Here is a 22,445-nt window from a genome sequence, read left to right as displayed (position 1 = left end):
GGTCCTGAGCACATAAAAATCTAGCGTTATACTAGTCTACCACTTTTTAAAATTTTCAAAGAATTTTTACTCAAAAGCCATCGCCTTTTTCATAAAATTGCATATAATACTTTCGATTTGTTTTTTTTTTTAATACAAAAAAAAAAATTTCCAACCAAAAATGTCAATTTTAAATAATTTAAAACTGTTTATAAATAACTATTATATGTTAACAAATATGTTTTACAAAGTTTGAACCGAAATTTAAATAAATAACTTCAAAATTCTAACGATCACTTAAATTCTATAACCTAAAAACCGGTTTTTTCGGTTTTTTGCGATTTTCAAAACAATTCTCTCTTAAGGTGACCTTTTTTTTTCATTCGAAAGTACACATTTCAACGAAGATAATGCCCACCTACAAAAGTTAAAAAGCTCAATTTGAGCTACCAAATTTTTCGATTGAATGTATAGTGTCATTTTATGAAAAAGTGAAATTTCTCGGAAACCGTTCGATATTCGCCATTAAAAATTTTTTTAAAAAATATTAGATGCAAAAAGGTATATTTCCCCGAATTTGGTTAAATTTAAATAATTTTTGATAAAGTTACACCGAAGAACATGAAAAAGTGGTGTTTGGATGAAAAACAAAATTTAAAAAATTATTTAAGGTCAAAATAGGTTCCAAATAAAATTTAGTCTACCGTGTATAGTCCACCGCATATTTGCCTGACTCCAGTGATAATTTATTACTTGCCTCATTACTCTAAACATAGCGTCATCGTGGCTATCGGGGCAATCCGAGCTTTTGTGGTAACCTCCCTTAAAGTACATGGATAGAATGGCCATGCTGATGCTGTATATGGCGACGTCTCCGTACCGGATGCTGCTGATCATGTTCCGGGACTTCGCCATGTTCCATAATGTTTCGGTAGCTACATTGCTGACGTACAAGGCTAACAAAATCCGCCGGCTCGGTCGTTCTATGAGAATGGAGAAGACACTGGAGAGAAACACTGGTATTGCGGAGACGGTGAGGATATTGTAGTTGCCGAATGTCTTTCTGTAAAATATTTAATACAATTTAACAAAAATTTTTCATATTGACGTTTTTTGAACGTGTCAAGAAGCGATTCAACTGTTCTAACTTTCCAAGAACCTATGTTAAATCTGAAATATTCATCATTCATATCCGATATTAAACAGTATATATTTATCACCCCGTATATCACATGAACCAATTTGTTATTGTATAATTACATGTCCAGATGGAAGAAGGTCTGTAGGGCGGCCTAGAAAAGGGTGAAAAGATGTAGTCAAAGAAGATCTAGAGAAAATGGGAGTGCGACAATGGGAATTAGTGGCACAGGACCGACAAACATGGAAGGCAATAGTTAACGCGGCAAAGACTCACGAAGAGTTGTAGCGCCATTGAGGATGATGATGATAATTACATGTGCGGGCTATTTAATTAGTTTAATTATTGCAAATCATAAACAATATTTTTGACAATGGACATTAAATTTGCTGACTAAATAAAAACATTTGTTTGAAAGTCGTGTGGGCTATGACCCAATTTATCCTGCAGCTAAGAAAGAGCTTACATTAGAATCATTCACTAGAGTCAACTCAACGAGGCAAGATGTGCCTTTAAAGATGTTCCTTCGATTTACTTCATACAGTCAACTCAACGAGGCAAGATGTGCCTTTAAATACATTCCTTCGAGTCACCTCATACACTCAACATGTAGCATCATCATAGAGTTTCAGTTCAAACTTCATATGAAGCGTATCAATAAAGTAACGTCTCTCGGAAAACCTAGTGACTGTTTACATAAATAAATTATCTACTTGCATTTGGTGTTTCACTAAAAGGCGATAGATCTACAGCTGAGCCCGAAGATGGTGTTAACCTCTTTATTCTCAATCTGTTATATTGGCCCTTTAAACCGAATCAAAAACAGAATCTTTATAACAGAAGATTTAATATTCCATAATGTTTCGGTAGCCACGTTGCTGAAATACAAGGCTAACAAAATCCGCGGACTCGGTCGTTCTATAAGAATGGAGAAGACGCTGGAGAGAAACACTGGTATTGCGGAGACGGTGAGGATGTTGTAGTTTCCGAATGTCTTGCTGCAAAATATTTAATACAATATAACCAAAATTGTTCATATTAGACGCTGGTTTGGCTTCAGTTTGTTCGACTGAAGGTATTTCTACAGTATGACAAAAGAATTTTAGGGAAACTGACTGCTTTTCTAAAAGATTAATAGTAAGTATGATACAATTGATCCAAAAAAAGGGATAGCCCAAACATCTAAAGTGAAAGTTTTCTTGCAACACCAAATTATTCTATATGGTCCACATATTGTTCAGTAAAAAGTTACACCATTTTGGGAGGGTGGGGAGATGAGGGAGAAGTCGGTAAATTAGTAGTTTTTTTTTAGGTTTTCGTCAATATTTCTAAAACTGTGCGGTTTAGCGTGAACAATGTTCTATACAAAAATGTTCTATAATAAATTTTGAACAAAAAAGGTCCGATGCATAATTGTTCTAAAATCAACGGTTCCAGAGTTACGGAGGGTGTAAAGTGGCGTTTTTCGATAATTTTTACAAGTTTTGGGCAAATTATAATATTATTACTAAGGAAACTGATTCTTTTTAACAGGATTGTGTTTTCTAAATATTATAATGTGCTGCTTTAGTCGCCGGTGGTATGTTACTGATAAACCCTTGAAGGAACGTCAACCCTACATGTACACCCACCTGTAATGTCTATAAATATGTACACTCTCCGTAACTTTGGAACCGTTCGTTTTAGAAGGATTATGCATAGGACCTTTTTCGTTTCAAATTTAACCCATTAAAGTGCACACTTGGGTTAACTCGAGCGCGCTAAACTGTCCAAACTGTGCGCACTCGAGATAATTCAAGCAGCGTTTTATTTTATGTTGCTATAATTGTTCACATTCAAATGCAATCGAGAATTGAAAATAACAATGGGAAAGCAAAAAAATATATATCCTTTTTCTACCTATCATTTACAACTGATCTGTTCCTTATGAGCCGCCTTCCGACAATTATTGTGCATATTAATATTCTGATTCGCTCATTTTTTTAATATATATTTTACTAAAATATAATGTAAAATATAATATAATATAATATAATAATAATAGGTGTGTTCCAACATAACGAAAAACAGTCATGTAACGACCACGCTTTTGCGTAGTAAACAAAATACGTTCCAACAAAAAGATGATCGTTGATCGCATCGTCCTTCAGATTGTTCCAACAAAAATTATTGTTATCGTCCAGTGACAGTTTGGTGACGATCACATCAGTAATCGGATAAAGGCAAGTGCTCATTGGGCTGATCTGCGCACTAGGATCACTTTTTTCATTAAAAACAAATTGATTTTTTTACTGGTCTTTTTCAAAAAAATTGTGCATTAAGGGGTTAATGTAGAACATTTTTGTCTAGAACATTGTTCACGTTAATTCATTAGGTTTAGAAATATTGACGAAAAACTACTAATTTACCGAATTCTCCCCTCCTCCTCCTCCCCCAAATCCGACACTCAAAATGGTGTAACTTTTTACTGAACAATGTGTGGACCATATAGAATAATTTGGTGTTGAAGGAAAATTTTTATTTTGGATGACGGGGTTAGGCCCTCTTTGGGACCAATTATGCTATACTACCTCCGTAACTTTAAAACCGTTCGTTTTAGAAGGATTATGCATAAAACCTTTTTTGTTTAAAATTAAATGTAGAATACTTTTGTATAGTACAATGTTCACGCTAAACCGCAAAGTTTTAGAAATATTGACGAAAAACTACTAATTTACCCCCCGCCCCCCGCCCCCAACCCGCCGCTCCAAATGGTGTAACTTTTTACTGAAAGCTTTCACTTTGGATGTCTGGGTTTGGGTCTAGTTATACCCATACTATAATTCCTGAGGATTTTTGTCAATTGTTTATATTGATTACGTGTACAATTTGAAGTCATCATCATCATCCAGCCGTCTGCATTTAAAGTTGAACATAGGCCTCCCCTAATTTCTTCTAGTTTTGTCGATCTTGGACTTCCTGCAACCAATTCTCAGCAAAGCACCCACTTTTGGAGTAAACTTTTTGATATGTTGTTTTTGATATGTTGTTTATTAAACATTTCTTATAGTGGAGTCACCGAAGGTTTTCACCTCCGATTTCGTTGAACGTTCATCGATTTTCATGAAAATTGGTGAGTACTTAGAAGATACTTCAAGGAACAAAGGTGACATGATGGCAACTTGCGCTTTTACCCTGGGGGTGGATGCCACCCTTTCTCGAGGGTGAAATTTTTTTTATTAAAAATAATACCAGAAATCGATAGAGGGGCAACTTCTAAGCAAAATTTGTTACATAAAGTTATTAACATAAATCAATACTTTTTGAGTTATTAAATATCAAAGATTTTATTTTTTCTTAAAATAAATGCATGTTTTAAAGCTGTTTTTCACGTATTACTCAAAAACTATGACCTTTTGTAAAAAAGCTATAATTACCAAAATTGAAGATAATAAAAAATTTAATACACTCCCCACTTAAAGAACTAAACTAATGTTATTTCAAATTGAGTTATTCGTAATTGAATGTATATTTTTTTCGACGAGTACTTAAATCTAAGTATTCAAGCTTACATAATGGGAAAACGATGCATTTTATATAATATACTTGTTAAGCACTTGTCAAAGTACTTCGGAATACCTATCAAATGAGCTCCAGTAGAAGTTAATAGCATCAAAATTAAGCAAGTTATGATGAAAATAAGAGAACACTTTCGATTTTTTTAGGAAAAATTGAAAAATAAAACATACGCCATTTCCACAAAAATTAAAATTTGTAGTAATCCTCACATGAATTTCTTTAGGTTAACATAGTTAATGATTTCAACAATTTTGACCGGTTTAGAGTCCATATTTTTGAAAAAAAGATATACAGTAATCCCTCATTAACCGCGGACTCATCAACCGCGGTTTCACTTATCCGCGGTTGCGATATCTGTTAAATCTTTAATGAGAATATTTTAGTATTTTTATATATTTTTTATAATTTGACCAGTCGCGTTAAATCACTCATGATACGCCACTGGCGCTTGTTCTTAGTAGTAAGACTACGGCAATTAGTTTATATTCTGAAGGTTTAAAATACCGGCGAACGTAGACGTTGATCTCAGCGTCTCTATTTTTGCTGATATGATAATACTATTTCAGAGATATGCAATTTCATCATATTTCTTTCTATGTACATACTAATATACGTATTCAATATTGGGAATATGTATTGGGATTACCTATATATGTCACATTCTTCTTTGGATCGCGGATCCCTCGCCAACCACGGTTTCACCAACCGCACCTTTCTCTTCGGAACGTAACCCCCGCGGTTGAAGAGGGATTACTGTAATTTAAAAAAATCAGAATTTTTAAAATTATCGTACTTTTCATTTTCATTTTATAATAACTCCATAAATACTCAATATACGTAAAAAATCATATATAACTAAATTTTAGTTTTTTCTATTCGAAATACTTTATCCATTTTACTATTTCCGCAGAGTAAAAAATAACCGAGATGGAAACGTTTAATATTTCAATTTTGCTGCGAGAACCATGTAACCGGGGCTATTTAACCTTTTATTTTTTAAAAAGTAAGAGGTTTAAAAGACTAATTTTGACGTTTTTAATAGCTCTCGGAATCAACTTTTTTTAAGTGAACCTTATATCTTAAAAATTAACGGAGTTATTTACAAAAAAAAAAGGTTAACAATAACATTTTTTGGAAAAATTTTTAAAAGATGCATTTTGAAACATTTTTGGTGCATAAATTTTAATGCTGTCAACTTGTTCAAGGGCTTATTTGATAGATATTTCTATGAACTTTGACAAATGTTTAATAAGTTTATGTTATAAAATGCACCATTTTCCTGGTATTTAAGCTTGAATACTTAGATTTGGGTACTCGACGAAAGAAATATACATTCAATTACCTATAACTCACTTTTAGTTAAAATTGAAAGGTTTTTCTAGTAAGGAGTTTATTTTATTTTTTATTAGCCTCAATTTTGATAATAATAACTTTTTTGCAGAAACTTATAGTTTTTGAGTTATTTATGAAAAATCGGTTAAAAACATACATTTTTTTCACGAAAAATTAAAATCTTTGATCTTTAATAACTCAAAAAGATTTGATTTATTTTAATAAATTTATATAACAAATTTTGCTTATAATTTGTCCCTCTATCGAATTGTGGGGTTATTTTTAATAAAATAATTTTCACCCCCGAGGAGGGGTGGCATCCACCCCCAGGGTAAAAGCGCAAGTTGGCACCATGTCACCTTTGTTCCTTGAGATATCCTCTTACCACTCACCAATTTTCATGCAAATCGATGGAGGTTCAACGAAATCGGAGGTAATAGCTCATATCCACTTTCAGTGACTGCACTATTAATAAAATTACAAAGAGTTCTAGCTTGTTTGATTTTTTCCGTAAGCAAAAACTCCATTGACTCCCCTATAAACAACTTTTACCGATTTAAATGTCATTTTAATGTTGTTTACACCATCATTAATAATAATTTACAAACACGTTTTAACCTTGCAATTATATTTTGGTATAAGATACACTAAAATTCACTTAATGTATTTGCTTACCTTAACAAACACAAGAATAGAGAATATCCAAATCCTGTGCCACTGAGGAAGGCTGTGGACTGTATGATGCCGAAAAAAGTCTTCTTTAGATCGTCCTTCGTTGGTATTCGTCCTTTCATTAACAGCGTCAACTGCAACAAATCCGAACGTTTGAAAAGGAAATGTTTTGGTGATGTTATGGTAAAAATGGAAAAATGCCATATAATGCAGACGAGATTTTGATCGAGATAGACGTTTTTAGATGTGTTCCCTGGTTAAGGAACAATAATATCAAAATGTATGTTCAATAAATACGTGAAAAATCATAGAATAAAAATTACAAAAAGAAATAGCATTTTTGTGTTTTTTGTTTCACTTAGGTATAACTCACCCTGGATACATACTTGCAGAACTACTAAAACACGCCCCTTAACACAAGAATTAAAAAAAATATTTAACAAATGCCTATTTGATGGTAAAATACCGAAGGAATGGAAAATGGGCTACTTAAGCTCTATACAGGGTGTCCCGAAAAGATCGGTCATAAATTATACCACAGATTCTGGGGTCAAAAATAGGTTGATTGAACCTCACTTACCTATAGACAATAGTGCACACAAAAAAAGTTACAGCCCTTTGAAGTTACAAAATGAAAATCGATTTTTTTTCGTATATCGAAAACTCCTAGAGTTTTTTTATTGAAAATGGACATGAGGAATTATTATCGCAGCAACATCTTAAAAAAAAATTATAGTGAAATTTGTGCACCCCATACAAATTTTATGGGGGTTTTGTTCCCTTAAACCCCCCAAACTTTTATGTATGTTCCAATTAAATTATTATTGTGGCACCATTAGTTAACACAATATTTTTAAAACTTTTTTGCCTCTTAGTACTTTTTTGATAAGCCAGTATTTACCGAGATATTTTGAATATTTGTCGAATCCACCACATATTTGTAAATGGTTAAGTATGATTATAGACACCTGTTAATAATCTGAAAATTTATTTATAACTTAAATTGTTTGGTATATTTTGAAAAAGAAGCCACATCTCGATAAAAGTTGACTTATCCAAAAAAGACTAAGAGGCAAAAAAGTTTTAAAAACACTGTGTTTAACTAATGGTACTACAATAATAGTTTAATTGGAACGTTCACAAACATTTGGGGTGTTTAAAGGAACAAAACCCCCATAAATTTTTTATGTAAATATAGTAAAAAAAGAAGCCGCATCTCGATAAAAACTGGCTTATCGAAAAAATACTAAGAGGCAAAAAAGTTTTAAAAACGTTGTGTTTAACTAATGGTACCACAATAATGAATTAATTGGAACGTACACAAAAGTTTGGGGGGTTTAAGGGAACAATATCCCCATAAATTTTTTATGGGGAGGACAAATTTCACTATAATTTTGTTTTAAGGTGGTCCTGCCATAAGAATGATACATGCCCGTTTTCAATAAAAAATCTCTGAGAGTTTTCGATATATTGAAAAAAATCGATTTTCATTTTGTAACTTCAAAGGGCTGTAACTTTTTTTATGAGCACATTGTACTAAGGTAAGTTAGGTTCAACCGAACTATTTTTGACCCCAGAATGTGTGGTATAATTTATGACCATTCTTTTCGGGACACCCTATACAGGGTGTAACAAAAATACAGGTCATAAATTAAACCACATATTCTGGGACCAAAAATAGTTCGAATGAACCTAACTTACCTTAGTACAAATATGCACACAAAAAAAGTTACAGCCCTTTGAAGTTACAAAATGAAAATCGATTTTTTCGAATATATCGAAAACTATTAGAGATTTTTTGTTGAAAATGGACATGTGGTATTCTTATGGCAAGAACATCTTAAAGAAAAATTATAGTGAAATTTGTGCACCCCATAAAATTTTTATGGGGGTTCTGTTCCCTTAAACCCCCCCAAACTTTTGTGTCCGTTTCAAATAAATCATTATTCTGATGCCATTAGTTAAATTAACTATTTTTAAAACTTTTTTACCTCTTAGTATTTTTTCGATAAGGCAGTTTTTATCGAGTTGCGGCTTCTTTTTTAATATGTTTACATAAAAATTTTATGAGGGTTTTGTTCCTTAAAACCCCCCAAATGTTTGTGTACGTTCCAATTAAACTATTACTGCGGTACCATTAGTTAAACACAGTATTTTTAAAACTTTTTTGCCTCTTTGTATTTTTTTGATAAAGCATCTTTTATCGAGATGTAGCTTCTTTTTTAATATGGTTCAAAATATACCTAAAAACGTAAATCATAAATAAATTTTCATATTATTACCAAGTCTCCATAATCGTTCTTTACCATATACAAATATGTGGTGGATTTGACAAATATTCAAATATCTCGATAAGAACTGACTTTTGGAAAAAGTACTAAGAGACAAAAAAGTTTTTAAAAACTTGTGTTTAACTAATGGTGTTACAATAATAATTAAACTGAAACGTACACAAAAGTTTGGGGGGGTTTAAAGGAACCAAACCCCCATAAAATTTTTATGGGGTGTCCAAATTTCATTATAATTTTTTCTTAAAATATTACCGCCATAGCAATACCACACGTCCATTTTTAATAAAAAATCTCTAATAGTTTTCGATATATTGGAAAAAATCGATTTTCATTTTGTAATTTCAAAGGGCTGTAACTTTTTTTCCGTGCACATTTGTACTAAGGTAAGTTATGTTCAGTCGAACTATTTTAGGTCCAAGAATACGGGATTAAATTTATGACCTGTATTTTTGTTACACCCTGTATAAAGGGAAACAAAAAAGACCTCAATAATTATAGGGAAATATACACTACACCTGCTGTGGGTAAGTTGTATGGGAAAATTATAAAAGAAAGGATGAAACAACAGCTGCGAACTTCACACGAACAGAGAGGTTTTCGTCCCGGACGCTCATGTACTGGTATATTTTCAACATTAATATCACAAGAGAATGAGAATAAATTGAAAATAATGCGACAATTTTTCGAAAACTTGTTTCCTGGCAATAGACACGAGTGCCCGCAGGGCTAGAGTGACTATTGCGATATGTAAATATATGGATATGTAAAGTTATCTACTTCCTCTATTTGTTTTCCCTTTCTTTTAAGGCCATCGGTACATAATTCGCAAATATTTTACGGCTATCCCTACTTTTTCTGTCTTTGCACGGCAAATTACGTGTAGTAAAATTCACACTGGTATGGATATGTAAACATTACTAGAACGTCATTCTACTTGACAATGTCATGATTAACTTTAAAGAGATGGCTTTTGAATGTTCTTGGATAATTGTTATTTGTATAATTGCAAATTATTAATTCAGTTAATAAATGTGATAATTTTTTCACAAACTATGTATTCAGTGATTGTAATAATTTATATGTACAACAAAAACTAATACTCAATCGAGAAAAGAGGAAAAGTGTTAAAGTGATTTTTTAATAATATATTGTTACTATAGAACGCTTACAATTTTGAACATCTTTACCAAAAAAATACTTGGATCACAGAATATATTATCCTGATGTATTCTCTGCTTACACAGCTTACACATTCTCTTGGTAGGGGAGCAAAGTATGCTAAATGTGCAGTCACTCGAGCGCTTTGGGGACCTATTGGGTTGTGATTATTAGGTCCTAAAACCAAAAAAGTTAAGCAAAATTTTCCATTTTAGTGGGGACTTCCCATTTTTTAATTTAATTTTCCATTTCCAACAATCGTTTTTTCCGATTATAGCGCCATCTATCCATAATTCGAAAAAATGTTTCGAATAAAATTTGCTTATTTTTATGCAAAGAATCCAAATCTGCAATAAAAATGGGGGCTCCCAACTGCAAAAATCCACGCTTGGGCTCCCCTACCATCTGCTAATACACAATAAGTAACTTTTTATTAAGTTCACATCTTATAGTTATTAAGGTACCAAGGGTATATCGGATAATAACGCTTGAGGTCAATGGTGTATAGACCGAGGGCCTTCGGCCCGAGGTATATACGTTGACCGAAAGCGTTATTATAATACCCGTGGTGCCTTCAACGTTTAATGTCCGACTAAATTATTCTTTATATGCAAAAAATTTGAATGAATTTTGAATTAATTAGTTTTCAAATAAGTACATTTACCAGAAATAGTCGTAACGTAATTGTGGTAACCATCTTAGAGTTTTATTTGTCAACTTGACAGTATTTAACTCGTTATTTAAATTTAATAGGCCCTAGGGCGTTATTTTTCAATAACACGCCCTTGGGCGTTATATCGTACTTAATAGACTTTGAAATAATGTCATTATTTGTCAAATAATAGACCAGTCGTACATTAAATCAATTATTTATCAAATACACTATATATCAACATTATTTTGGGATCGGTACTCACCGGAGGGACTGCAGACGTTTCGACTGAGTGCGTTGTAAGACAAAGATAGATTTGGAAAATATTACCAAGGACATTGTGTCCATTTTTTTCGAATCCTGAAAAAACCAATAAATATTTTTGAAAAATTTAAACGCAGAATGAAAGACTAAATTATTACCGAGGGCCGAAAGTCCCTTAGAATAAATAAAAAGTATATTTTGAATGAGATATTTGAAATTAAAAATCACACTAAATTTTCTCTTAGTTTTTCACCCCTGCAACTTATTAAAATAAACATTATAGAAGTTCTCAGGGACTTTCGGCCCTCGCTAATAACGTAATCTTTCATTCTGCGTTTAAATTTTTTAAAAATACTTATTAGTTTTCTCAGGATTCGAAAAAAATGAATCCCCATTTGGATAGCGTTGCAGCCGAAAATACGTACCCATCCCATTAAGTCTAGTTCCTTGGCTGTTGTTTTTAAGAGCTTCATTTTTACTGTATTTATCTTAAAAGCCCGTTACGTTCGAGAATGCTGCAAGCTTGTCGGTCTTCTTCTGCATATGGTAGTTATGTTCAGTTATTAGACAAATGTCGTCTGCGAACTCCAAGTCATCCAACTGCTTATTCAAGTTCCATCCAATACCAATAACTGTTTTTCTATCGCTTACTCTCTTCATGATCCAATCCGTTATGAGTAGGGATAGACTGGGGGACAGTGCGCATCCTTGTTTCACTCCGCATTGTATAGCCGTGCTACTTTGGTGCTACTACCAGTTCTACCGCATGTTCCAGTCTGGCTCTATATCCCTTATAGAATAATCTGATCAGGTTACTGTAAATAATTGTAAATTAATTCGCCATCAATTTCTTGACATTATCTGTTTTGACGGTGGGTTTATTCACATTGCGATAAGATTTGCAGTTTTAACATCACTTTTATCCGCTTCTTGTATTCGCCAACTTGTTTTCCTTGATTGGTATAAAAAATATACTATTAATAAACTACACAAAGTAGTTATTTTCAATGCTGAATTCAAACTACTTTTATCTTCTGGGTGGATTTGTTTTGTTTAAATTGAACATTGTTTTGTTTACACGAAATGTTTGTTGATGGTTTTTATCATTTTATGATATATCGTAAACACATAAAGTTCGAATTTATCAGTTGTTGCTTTTATCACTAATAAGGAGATTTTTCTATAGCACTATTGCTTAAAATTGTTGTACAAACAAGAATTCAGTGGAATCTCGATAAGTCGGATTAATCGGGACTGCGGCCGATCCGGATTATCGAAAATCCGGGTTAGCCGGAGAATATGGTAAAAATTAATAAAATACAGTATGTACAGAAAAACTCCATTATAATTGCAAAAACATGGAATACATGCACAGTATGGTCGAAGCGAAGATCGGTGGGATATGCGCATTGTATCAATAAAGTTAGATATTTTTAACGACGTTCTACACTTTCGGCAAAGAATTAAGGATTTGCATGAAATTTTAGTATGTAGTTACCGTGCCGTTTAATTACTATTAAGGGTCAAAGTTAAGTTTTAACATGGGCTCTTATGGGAATTCTTAAAAAGTTCATAACTTTTGACCCCAAATTTACGATTTTTAATTATTTGTGCTTAAATTAAAGGTTTTTTGTAAGGAATAACGTATTAAAAAACGAGGTTTGTTTACCGTACCATTTATTTTTAATTTATTTAATATAATTAATTCCGTAATTAATTCCGTAATTAATTCCGTAATTTCCGTAATTTATTATAATTTATTTTTATAAAGTATTCAATACTGAAACAGATGATTTGAGTATTCTGCTATAAATGCATTGTTACCAACTTTCGTTTGCATATAAGTTTCCCCCTTTCCTCTGAGAGGCATACCCCGCAACGAAGGTGTAGAACGTCGTTAAGACATTTCAGAAGCCGCTACAGATAAAATGTTTTGACAACCCATTAATCATTCAGAATTAGTCGACGGTTATTAGTACAGTGAAAATAATTAAGACGATAACTGGACGATAATGATTTAATGAGTGAAATTTAATTATTTTGCACATCATATTTGAAACATTATTTGGTTAAAAAATCTCATTTTTGTTGACAAAAAAATATATTAATTTGTCTGGACTAAATTACAGTTCTGTTTACCTTAAAAGGGATATTTTACTATCAACATTCACACAGTGTTGCCAAACTGAATTTTGTTATTTTGAGTGTAAATTTTCCCAGCGAATCTCCGAGGATTATAATACATCTAAATTACGTACAGTTGTACCTATACAGAATTGTTCATTTCTTGATAAAAAAACTCAGTCAAACTGAAAAAATGTTTCCGGTAGCCGGACTTCCGGGTTACCGGAGGCCAACTTATCGGCGTTCCAGTGTAATTAATTTTTTACATTACTCGTCCTTACGTTACTCATCCTTATAAACAATTTAGTACCTAGCTATTTTTGGTGATAATAAGCCATAATTTTAGTTTGACATTAAGTTTAGTTGACGTTTCGATTTCCACTTCGGAAATCGTTCTCAAAATACAAAACATGAATAAATTAAAGAGATTTTGATTTTGTTGCTTGGTAAAAAATTCTTCTATAAATTTAATTTTATCGGGCTCATTCATATTGACAATTTAGACATAATATGTCTAAATATCACGATTAGTAAGTCAATACATATCGAGGATTCATCATTTATATTTTAAAATATACTTTTAAAATCTAAATTTGGTGTTAATTTTGAGAGTTAAACTTTAGTGACACGATAGTCGGATAGTCGGGATCACTAACACGAGAATTTTACTATCATCATAGCATGTGGTTGTCTTTTTAAAGACAAATCACAGGGTGTCTTTTTAAAGACAGGTCACATGCTATGATTTAAAATAATGCAAATGTATAATATTACTATAATAATATAAATATATTTACTTAATATAAAGTAAATCGCTTTTGATTTTGCCAATATTTATGAGTTTCGTTCCTGGAACGATTTTATTTGAAGATAGTTACGATAGAAGATATCCGTCAGAAAAAATCATAGCATGTGATCCTTCTTTAAAAAGACAACCACATCCTATTAGGCGCGGATTTAGAAATTCATAATAGGGGGGTCCAGCCTTACCGCAATATTATATTTATTATTATTGTCCAGATTTAGCCGTAGGACTTACACCTACTCTAAGGATAAAATACACTATATAATCCCAGATACCTACGATATCAAAAGGATTGAGCTCTGGCTGCTCTTGGCTGGATATTTCACACGCTTCCTTGAATTTCTGAAGGAGCTTAGTAAGTTAAGTTGACAAAAATAAATAATAAATAATAAAAAAAATACTTATAGACTAAATACAATAGGGGGGTCCATGGACCGGTTGACCCCCCTCTGTATCCGCGCCTGCATGCTAAGATGATAGTAAAATTCTCGTGTTAGTGATCCCGACTATCGTGCATCGTGCCACTATCCCGACATGGTATATATTTGTTCTTACATTTATATTAGTTTAATCTCAAAATTAAAACCAAATTTAGATTTTAAAATTATATTTTAAAATAATAATGATGAATTATTGATATTATGTTATTGACTTAGGTACTAATCGTGATATTTTCTTTATTTTTCTCTTTTAATATGGATAACCAGATCTTACTGCATTCTGCCGAGGAATTGATTTCAGTTAACTAGAGGTTTCGTTTAAACTAAAACCTTATTAAATGAAGTAAAGAAACACAGACTTACTCACAATCATTTAATAATACTTTGACGACCGGTTTCGATCTCTACACTATTCAGATCATCATCAGGTCGGCGTTACAAGCACGGTACACAGAGAACCGGTATGTTCACACGCATGGAAGGCGAACGCGTGACGTCATATGGGAACCTTAATTTTCATCCGGCAATGCTAAATGAAGCGGTAATATTGTTCGAATTTTAAAATTATGTACCTATCATCGCTTTTTAAATAAGAAATTGTATATTATATTCTTTTTACTGTCATTTTCCAATATGCATTTAATTTAAACATGAATTTCCATTGAAAAATAATGATTTTAGGTATCCGTTGTCCAATATGCATTTACCATAGTATATTAAAAAATAAAACAGAAATAATATAAACATTCACTTCACTTCTGGGTCTGTAAAAATATTTCACATAACATTGTGTCTACTTACTGTTATTCTAAATTGTTGAAAAATATTTGACTAAAAATAAAAACTTAACCACAAATCAATTAAGAAATTTTAAGTTTTAGATGAAGTACTTAGAACCAATTACTTGATGACTTTAAAATTTTATTTACAAAATAGAAAAAGGTTGATTTTAAGTTAAACCATGTTAGGAATCTAAAAATTTCAAGTGCGAACATTTTATTAGACGGTAATATACATACATATACAGAGTGGGCCAAAGAAAACAGTCCACCTCGATATTTGGCAATATTTATTAGATTTTAAGGAAATGACGAAACAGGTCGATTTTTGATCTAAGTGGGACACATTTTTACGGTACATACATTTATCATTTGTCAACCCCCTTTCTTTCACTTCCCCCACCCCTTATTTTTAAATAGGGAATAGGGGTCCTCTTCTAGCTCATTTACAAGGTTACGAGATTATCTACTCAGTAATATAAACATTAACATAATTATTTATACAGGGTGTTCAAGAAAAAAATATTTTAATTAAATTATTTGACACAAAAAGAAAAATGTATGTAATTTTTTTAATTCAAAATACATTCTACTGCTGTCATAAAACAGAAAAATATATTTTTTGATAAATAAACATTGCTCTTCGCTTAATTTCAATATTCAAGCTGCCACCCATCTGCCTCTTGGTAGGTTGAATATTGAATTTAAGCGAAAAACAATATTTATTTGTCAAATAAACATTTTCCCTGTTTTCTGTCAGTAGTAGAATGTATTTTGATTTAAATAAATTGCATACATTCTTCCTTTTGTGTTAATTAATTTATTTCAAAATAATTTTTCTTGGACACCCTGTGTAAATGATTATGTCAATGTTAATATTATTGAATAGAGAATTGAATAACCTTTCAAATGAGGTAGCACACGACCCGTATTCCCTATTTAAAAATAAGGGGTGGGGGAAATGGATGGGAGGAATTGACAAATGGCAGATGTATGTACCGTAAAAATGTGTCCCCCTTAGATCAAAAATCGACCTGTTTCTTCAGTTCCTTAAAATCTAATAAGTACTGCCAAATATCGAGGTGGACTCTTTTCTTTGGCCCACTCTGTATAATATGTATGTATAAAATGTTCGCACTTTAAATTTTTAGATTCCTAACCTGGTTTAATTTTAAATCAATTATGTATATTAATACATATTATGTATAATACATATATTATGTATATTAATAAAAAAACAAATTTGCGGGAAAGGTTTTATTAATAATATTAGAATTAGTATAATTAAAATCGTTTTTTTAAATTAGAAAATTTAGATATCTTTTTGTCAAGTGCCCTCTGGTAGTTTTTAAAACTTATTTTTCTGTTAATATCCCTTATTCTAATATATGTTCGTGTTCTGCACATGCATAATATCACCTCAAATGGCATTATAGTCTCGGTTTTAATAAATTACTCTAAAACTAATAGTTATATTATAATAGTTTTAAAAATACACAGTTATGCTAATAAACAACAATTTGTAACTAAAATAATATAGAATTACTTCAATCGTTAACAGCTTAATATTTTAAAACCGCCTCAATCTATTCACTTTCAACGCCACCACATACGAAATAATGCATCCAAACAATAAGCAAATATCTCTATTAGGTTCCCACGTGACGTGCTGCGCGGCCGAATCAAGTTTAGCGACGACAATCGGCATACCGGTTCTCTGTGTACCGTGGTTACAAGTAGTTAAATGATGCCGTTACAAGGGATGCTTTGTAAGTTCATCGATAACATGTTTATACGTCCAACTTATGCTATAGTCGGTTCGCTAAACTCAGACGCAACTGGCTAGATATTTTAGTCGATAATTTTTTTGTTTTTTGCCAATTTTGCAAAAATTGGCAAAATTACTAACTATTTAGTGATTATTAACTATTTAGTAATTATTTTTTGACAATTTTACTAAAATTGGCAAAATTACCGACTAAAATATCTAGAAAGTTGAGTCTGAGTTTAGCGAACAAACGATAATAGGATAGCTAGGTAGGGACTGGGCAAGCAGACATGCTTCGTAGGTCAAAACACAGTGAAATGGAATGGATCCTGAAGGCAGATGTGTTGTGAAACAAAGAAAGATGTATTAGTAATGAGAAAGACAACGTTCGAGGGGGAATGTTCTTAAATGCAGCTAAGTTCTAAATAGACTTATTGTAAACAATTGTAATATTGTGAAGGTCTTTGCTCGTAGATGTTTTGAGCTATGGGCAGAGGTCAAAGTAAGGAAAATGACAAATAGGAATAAATATTCAAGTTTTTATGGTTCCCAGTCACAAGACTAAGGGATGTCATTTAATTAGTATAATTGTAGGTGCCTAACACTTGGAAATCTATGAAATGTAGAGGATTATAAGAAAAGTAATTAGATAAAAAAGATAGATAAAAAATGACATCCCGTAGTCTTGTGACTGGGAACAATAAAAACTTGAATATTTATTCCTATTTGTCATTTTCCTTACTTTGACCTCTGCCCATAGCTCAAAACATCTACGAGCAAAGACCTTCACAATATTACAATTGTTTACAACAAGTCTATTTAGAACTTAGCTGCATTTAAGAACATTCCCCCTCGAACGTTGTCTTTCTCATTACTAATACATCTTTCTCTGTTTCACAACACATCTGCCTTCAGGATCCATTCCATTTCACTGTGTTTTGACATACGAAGCATGTCCGCTTGCCCAGTCCCTACCTAGCTATCCTATTAGCATAAGTTGGACGTATAAACATGTTATCGATGAACTTACAAAGCATCCCTTGTAACGGCATCATTTAACTACTTGTAACGCCGACCTGATGATGATCTGAATAGTGTAGAGATCGAAACCGGTCGTCAAAGTATTATTAAATGATTGTGAGCAAGTCTGTGTTTCTTTACTTCATTTAATATGGACTCACATATGCAACCCATTCAATATTTAAAACCTTATTATACAGGGTGTCCCAAAAGTAGTGGAACGGTCGAATATTTCGCGAACTAAACATCGGATCGAAAAACTGAAAAATACGTGTTCAATCATTTTCAAAAATCTATCCAATGACACCAAACACCAACCCCCACTACACCCCCTGGAGGTGGGGTGGAGGGTAACTTTAAAATCTCAAATGGAAACCCCTAGTTTTTCTTGCAGATTTGGATTCGTTACGTAAAAGTAAGCAACTTTTATTGAAGACATTTTTTCGAACTGTGGATAGATGGCGCTATAATTGAGAAAAACGATTTATCCTGATACCATAGGTAAATTATAGAAACGGTCTAATATCTCGAGAAATACACTTCCAAATGAGAAACCAAAAAAAAGGTTTTTAATACTTTTCGAAAACCTATCGAATAACACTAAACATGACCCTCAAACCCACCCCCTGGAGGTGGAGTGGGGGGTAACTTTAAAATCTTAAATATCAACCCCCACTTTTTATTACAGATTCGGATTCGTCATGAAAAATTAAGCAACATTTATTCGAAACATTTTTTAGAATTGTTGATAGATGGCGCTTTAATTGGAAAAATACGATTAGCGCCATCTATCAGCAATTTTAAAAAGTGTTTCGAATAAATGTTGCTTAACTTTTCATGACGAATTCGAATCTGCAATAAAAAGTGGGGGTTGCTATTTAAGATTTTAAATTTACCCCCCACCCCGTCTCCAGTGGGTGGGTTGGAGGGTCATTTTTGATGTTTATCGATAGGTTTTCGAAAAACATTAAAAACCTGTTTTTTGGTTTCTCATTTGGAAGTGTATTTCTCGAGATATTAGACCGTTTCTATAATTTACCTATGGTATCAGGATAAATCGTTTTTCCCAATTATAGCGCCATCTATCCACAGTTCGAAAAAATGTCTTGAATAAAAGTTGCTTACTTTTACGTAGCGAATCCAAATCTGCAAGAAAAACTAGGGGTTTCAATTTAAGATTTTAAAGTTACCCCCCACCCCACCTCCAGGGGGTGTAGTGGGGGTTGGTGTTTGGTGTCATTGGATAGACTTTTGAAAATGATTGAACAAGTATTTTTCAGTTTTTCGATCCGATGTTTAGTTCGCGAAATACTCGACCGTTCCACTACTTTTGGGACACTCTATATAAAATGAATACTTATTTATTTATTCTTCCTTTATATACCTACAGGTTGTTTATTACATAGCGATTTCGAAATAAAAATGGTCAAAACTCTTAAATACCCTGTATAGTAGTATCAAACCTCATATTATAAGAACCGAGTTAGGAGATAAATGTAAATATAAAAATATAGGGTGACCTATATAAAAATTGTATGTTTGCTCTACCACGTAGTTATTAATCCCCTGTAAAATTCAGCATATCTTCCAAGCCTGGAAAATACAATTGCCTACATTTTTTCTAAATAAATTTTTTGGATATTCAACACCATAATGGAATTTTATCAACCAATGTCGCATTAAAAACGCACCTTTTATATTTCGTACAGTTTTGTAGCGCCAATTCATTTAAAATTCCTCACTTTATATCAATTTAAAAATCTTTAATAACCCCAATCAATTCTAATGATTCAAGCAGTAAGACAATGCCAGTTATCTCGACGCTACATGTAAATGAATTGACTAATTGACTTTCAAATCAGACGTGAATTTTTATTTGTTACTTATGTCAATCTCTAGTATAACAGTCTGTTCAATAAGTTTTGCGGTTCGATAACAGAGGGCGTTGCTACTAGCCTAATTATTTTTAATATGTTGGTACACTTTTCATATGAACGTATGTGAAGTTTCATTTCAATCTTTCACTTCCTCACTCCATTCTTTGTTTATTCGCTATTTGCTATGAGTTTCGCTGGTAGGGGTAGCGCTCTCTCCCGGTTTGAAACTTGTACTTTTCTTGTAAAATTGGTGTATGTCAAATATTGCAAAACGAGAAAAATAGATATTTATCGAAACAAACACAAATTTTGAACTGAAGTATTATTGTAAACTGAGGTTCAAAGGAGTAGTGCTGCGAAATACAATGTGTCGCTTGCTGATAACACCTCTAGCCTTCTTCTTCTTAAAGTTCCATTTCCTAGCGGAGGTTGGATATCATAATGGCTATGGTCACTTTGTTGGTTGCTGCTCTGAACAGTTGTAATGAACTACAGTTAAACCATTCTCTAAGGTTCCTCAGCCAGGAGATGCGTCTTCTTCCTATGCTTCTTTTTCCTTGGATCCTTCCTTGCATAATAACTCTCAGCAGCTCATATTTCTCTCCTCTGGTAATGTGACCCAAATATTCTAGTTTTCTTGTTTTTATACTGTTCATAATTTCTAACTCCTTATTTAAACGTCGTAGCACTTCAACATTGGTAATCCTTTGAACCCACTGAATTTTCAACATTCTTCTGTAACACCACATTTCGAACGCTACTATTTTTCTTATATGTTGCCTTTTCAATGTCCAAGCTTCCATTCCGTATAGTAATATAGAAAATATGTAGCATCTTAGAGCCCTCAATCTGAGAGGCAACTGAAGGTCTTTGTTTGTAAGCAGTGTCTTCATTTTTATAAATGCTTGCATTGCAGTTTCAATTCGGACTTTAATTTCTTTGCTTTGGTCATTTTTGTCATCAACCCAGGTTCCCAGATATTTGTATGTCTTTACTTTTTCTATTTGGGTTTGCTCTAGTGTTAACCTTTCATTTCCATGTTGTGTTTTTGAGACAATCATAAATTTAGTTTTTTTCTTGTTTATTTTGAGTCCATATCGAATGCAATAATCGTTAATCCTATTTAACAATTCTTTAGCGACTCTAGGGTGTCTGCCATTATAACGGTGTCATCAGCGAATCTTATGTTATTTACTGTTCTTCCGTTTATAGAGATTCCATCACTTAGTTCCGCTATCGCTTCCTGAAATATGGCTTCACTGTACACGTTAAACAGTAGCGGCGACAGTACACAACCCTGTCTTACCCCTCTCTTTATATCAATATTCTCGGACTCTTGTTCGTCTATCTTTATATTGGCCTTTTGATTCCAATACCTCTAGCCACTCCTACTCAATTCCTATCCTCACCTCCAAGAAATGTGACTTAATCACACGGGTGGACCCCGGCACAGTATAAAGAGGGACAGTAGAACCACTCTCCGAAAAATTGGAAGTAAAATCTGTAGTCGCGCATGGCGACCGCGCAATGTTCTTAGTCGCTTTTGCCCCACTCTCTCATTGCTAGTCGCATATAAACGTACGGGTTTTAACAGGGAAAACCCGCATCCACCACTGGTGAATTATCAATTGCGTACTGCCGGTATTACTTCTTGAGATCAAAGTGCCGACAGAGAAGTGGTTTTACTGTCCCTCTTTATACTGTGACCCCGGTAAACCTGAGCAACCCTACCGGAGATTGGGTAACCAACCCCAGTGGAAAGTAGGGTCAGGGCTGACGAGGAAGGGAGAAATGGCCCTCCGAAAAGGGGGTTGGGCGTAGGGCTAACAACCCTATCCTAAAAAACACACATGTTACGAACGTTCAAGGAAAGAAAACCGGACTGATCAAACGACGACGACTGCGCGAGAAAAAGGTACACGATTTAAGCCCTCCAAAATCTGCTCGGTGAACTGAATAGATATAACAGCTCTGCAGGAAATGAGATGGACCGGGATTGACACCATTGACAAAAGACACCACATTATATTCTATAGTTGCGACGCTAAAGACCGCGCACTAGGTACTGGCTTTATTGTAAATAAAAAGGTTAAACACCTCGTAAGAGACTTTCGTGCTATGAAACCTAGAATATGTATCCTAAGACTAAGGGGAACTTTTTTAACTATAGCATTTTAAATATGCATGCCCCTACAGAGGAAAATTCGATGAAGAACTAGAAGCTGCATACCATTCATGCCCATGCCCAAAGAATGACATCAAAATTATTTATGGTGATCTCAACGCAAAAATAGAAAAAGAGCAACAATACCTACCAACGATAGGTAAGCACAGCCTCCTTGAAGTATCCAATGACAATGGCATCAGACTAATAAATCTAGCAACTCCCCTTAACATGGTCATTGCCAGCATATGCTTCCAGCGAAAAAATATTCATTAGGGAACGTGGACATGTTATTATTGACTCTAGACATCACTCAGACGTAATAAACGTATGCAGCAGACGAGGGGTAAATGCCGACTCAGATCACTACCTAGTGAAAAGTAGAATAAGAGCCAGAATCTCAATCATAAAAAAGGAAAAGGGA

The 22,445-nt window shown here is 33.1% G+C and overlaps 1 protein-coding gene across 5 annotated transcripts in view; it reads right to left on the bottom strand.

Annotated features, from left to right (window-relative positions):
- Nucleotides 1–22,445, bottom strand: part of LOC126889260 (transmembrane protein 135-like) — an 86,032-nt gene that overhangs the window by 32,957 nt on the left and 30,630 nt on the right. For 4 of the 5 annotated variants that reach the window (XM_050657373.1, XM_050657372.1, XM_050657369.1 and 1 more), the window contains exons 2-3: nt 6,683–6,813; nt 737–1,042 (exon numbers count right to left, since the gene is read on the bottom strand). In XM_050657373.1, the coding sequence (XP_050513330.1) occupies nt 737–1,042; nt 6,683–6,801 (425 nt within the window). In that variant the 5' untranslated portion in view covers nt 6,802–6,813. Of the gene's footprint in view, nt 1–736; nt 1,043–6,682; nt 6,814–11,469; nt 11,533–22,445 lie in introns of those variants that run through there. The other variant, XM_050657371.1, reaches the window with a different exon arrangement.

This window comes from Diabrotica virgifera, chromosome 8, assembly GCF_917563875.1.
Source record: "Diabrotica virgifera virgifera chromosome 8, PGI_DIABVI_V3a".
Taxonomy (NCBI): domain Eukaryota; kingdom Metazoa; phylum Arthropoda; class Insecta; order Coleoptera; family Chrysomelidae; genus Diabrotica; species Diabrotica virgifera.
Note: the sequence above shows the minus strand (reverse complement) of the source record. Positions and strands in the feature narration are given on the sequence as shown.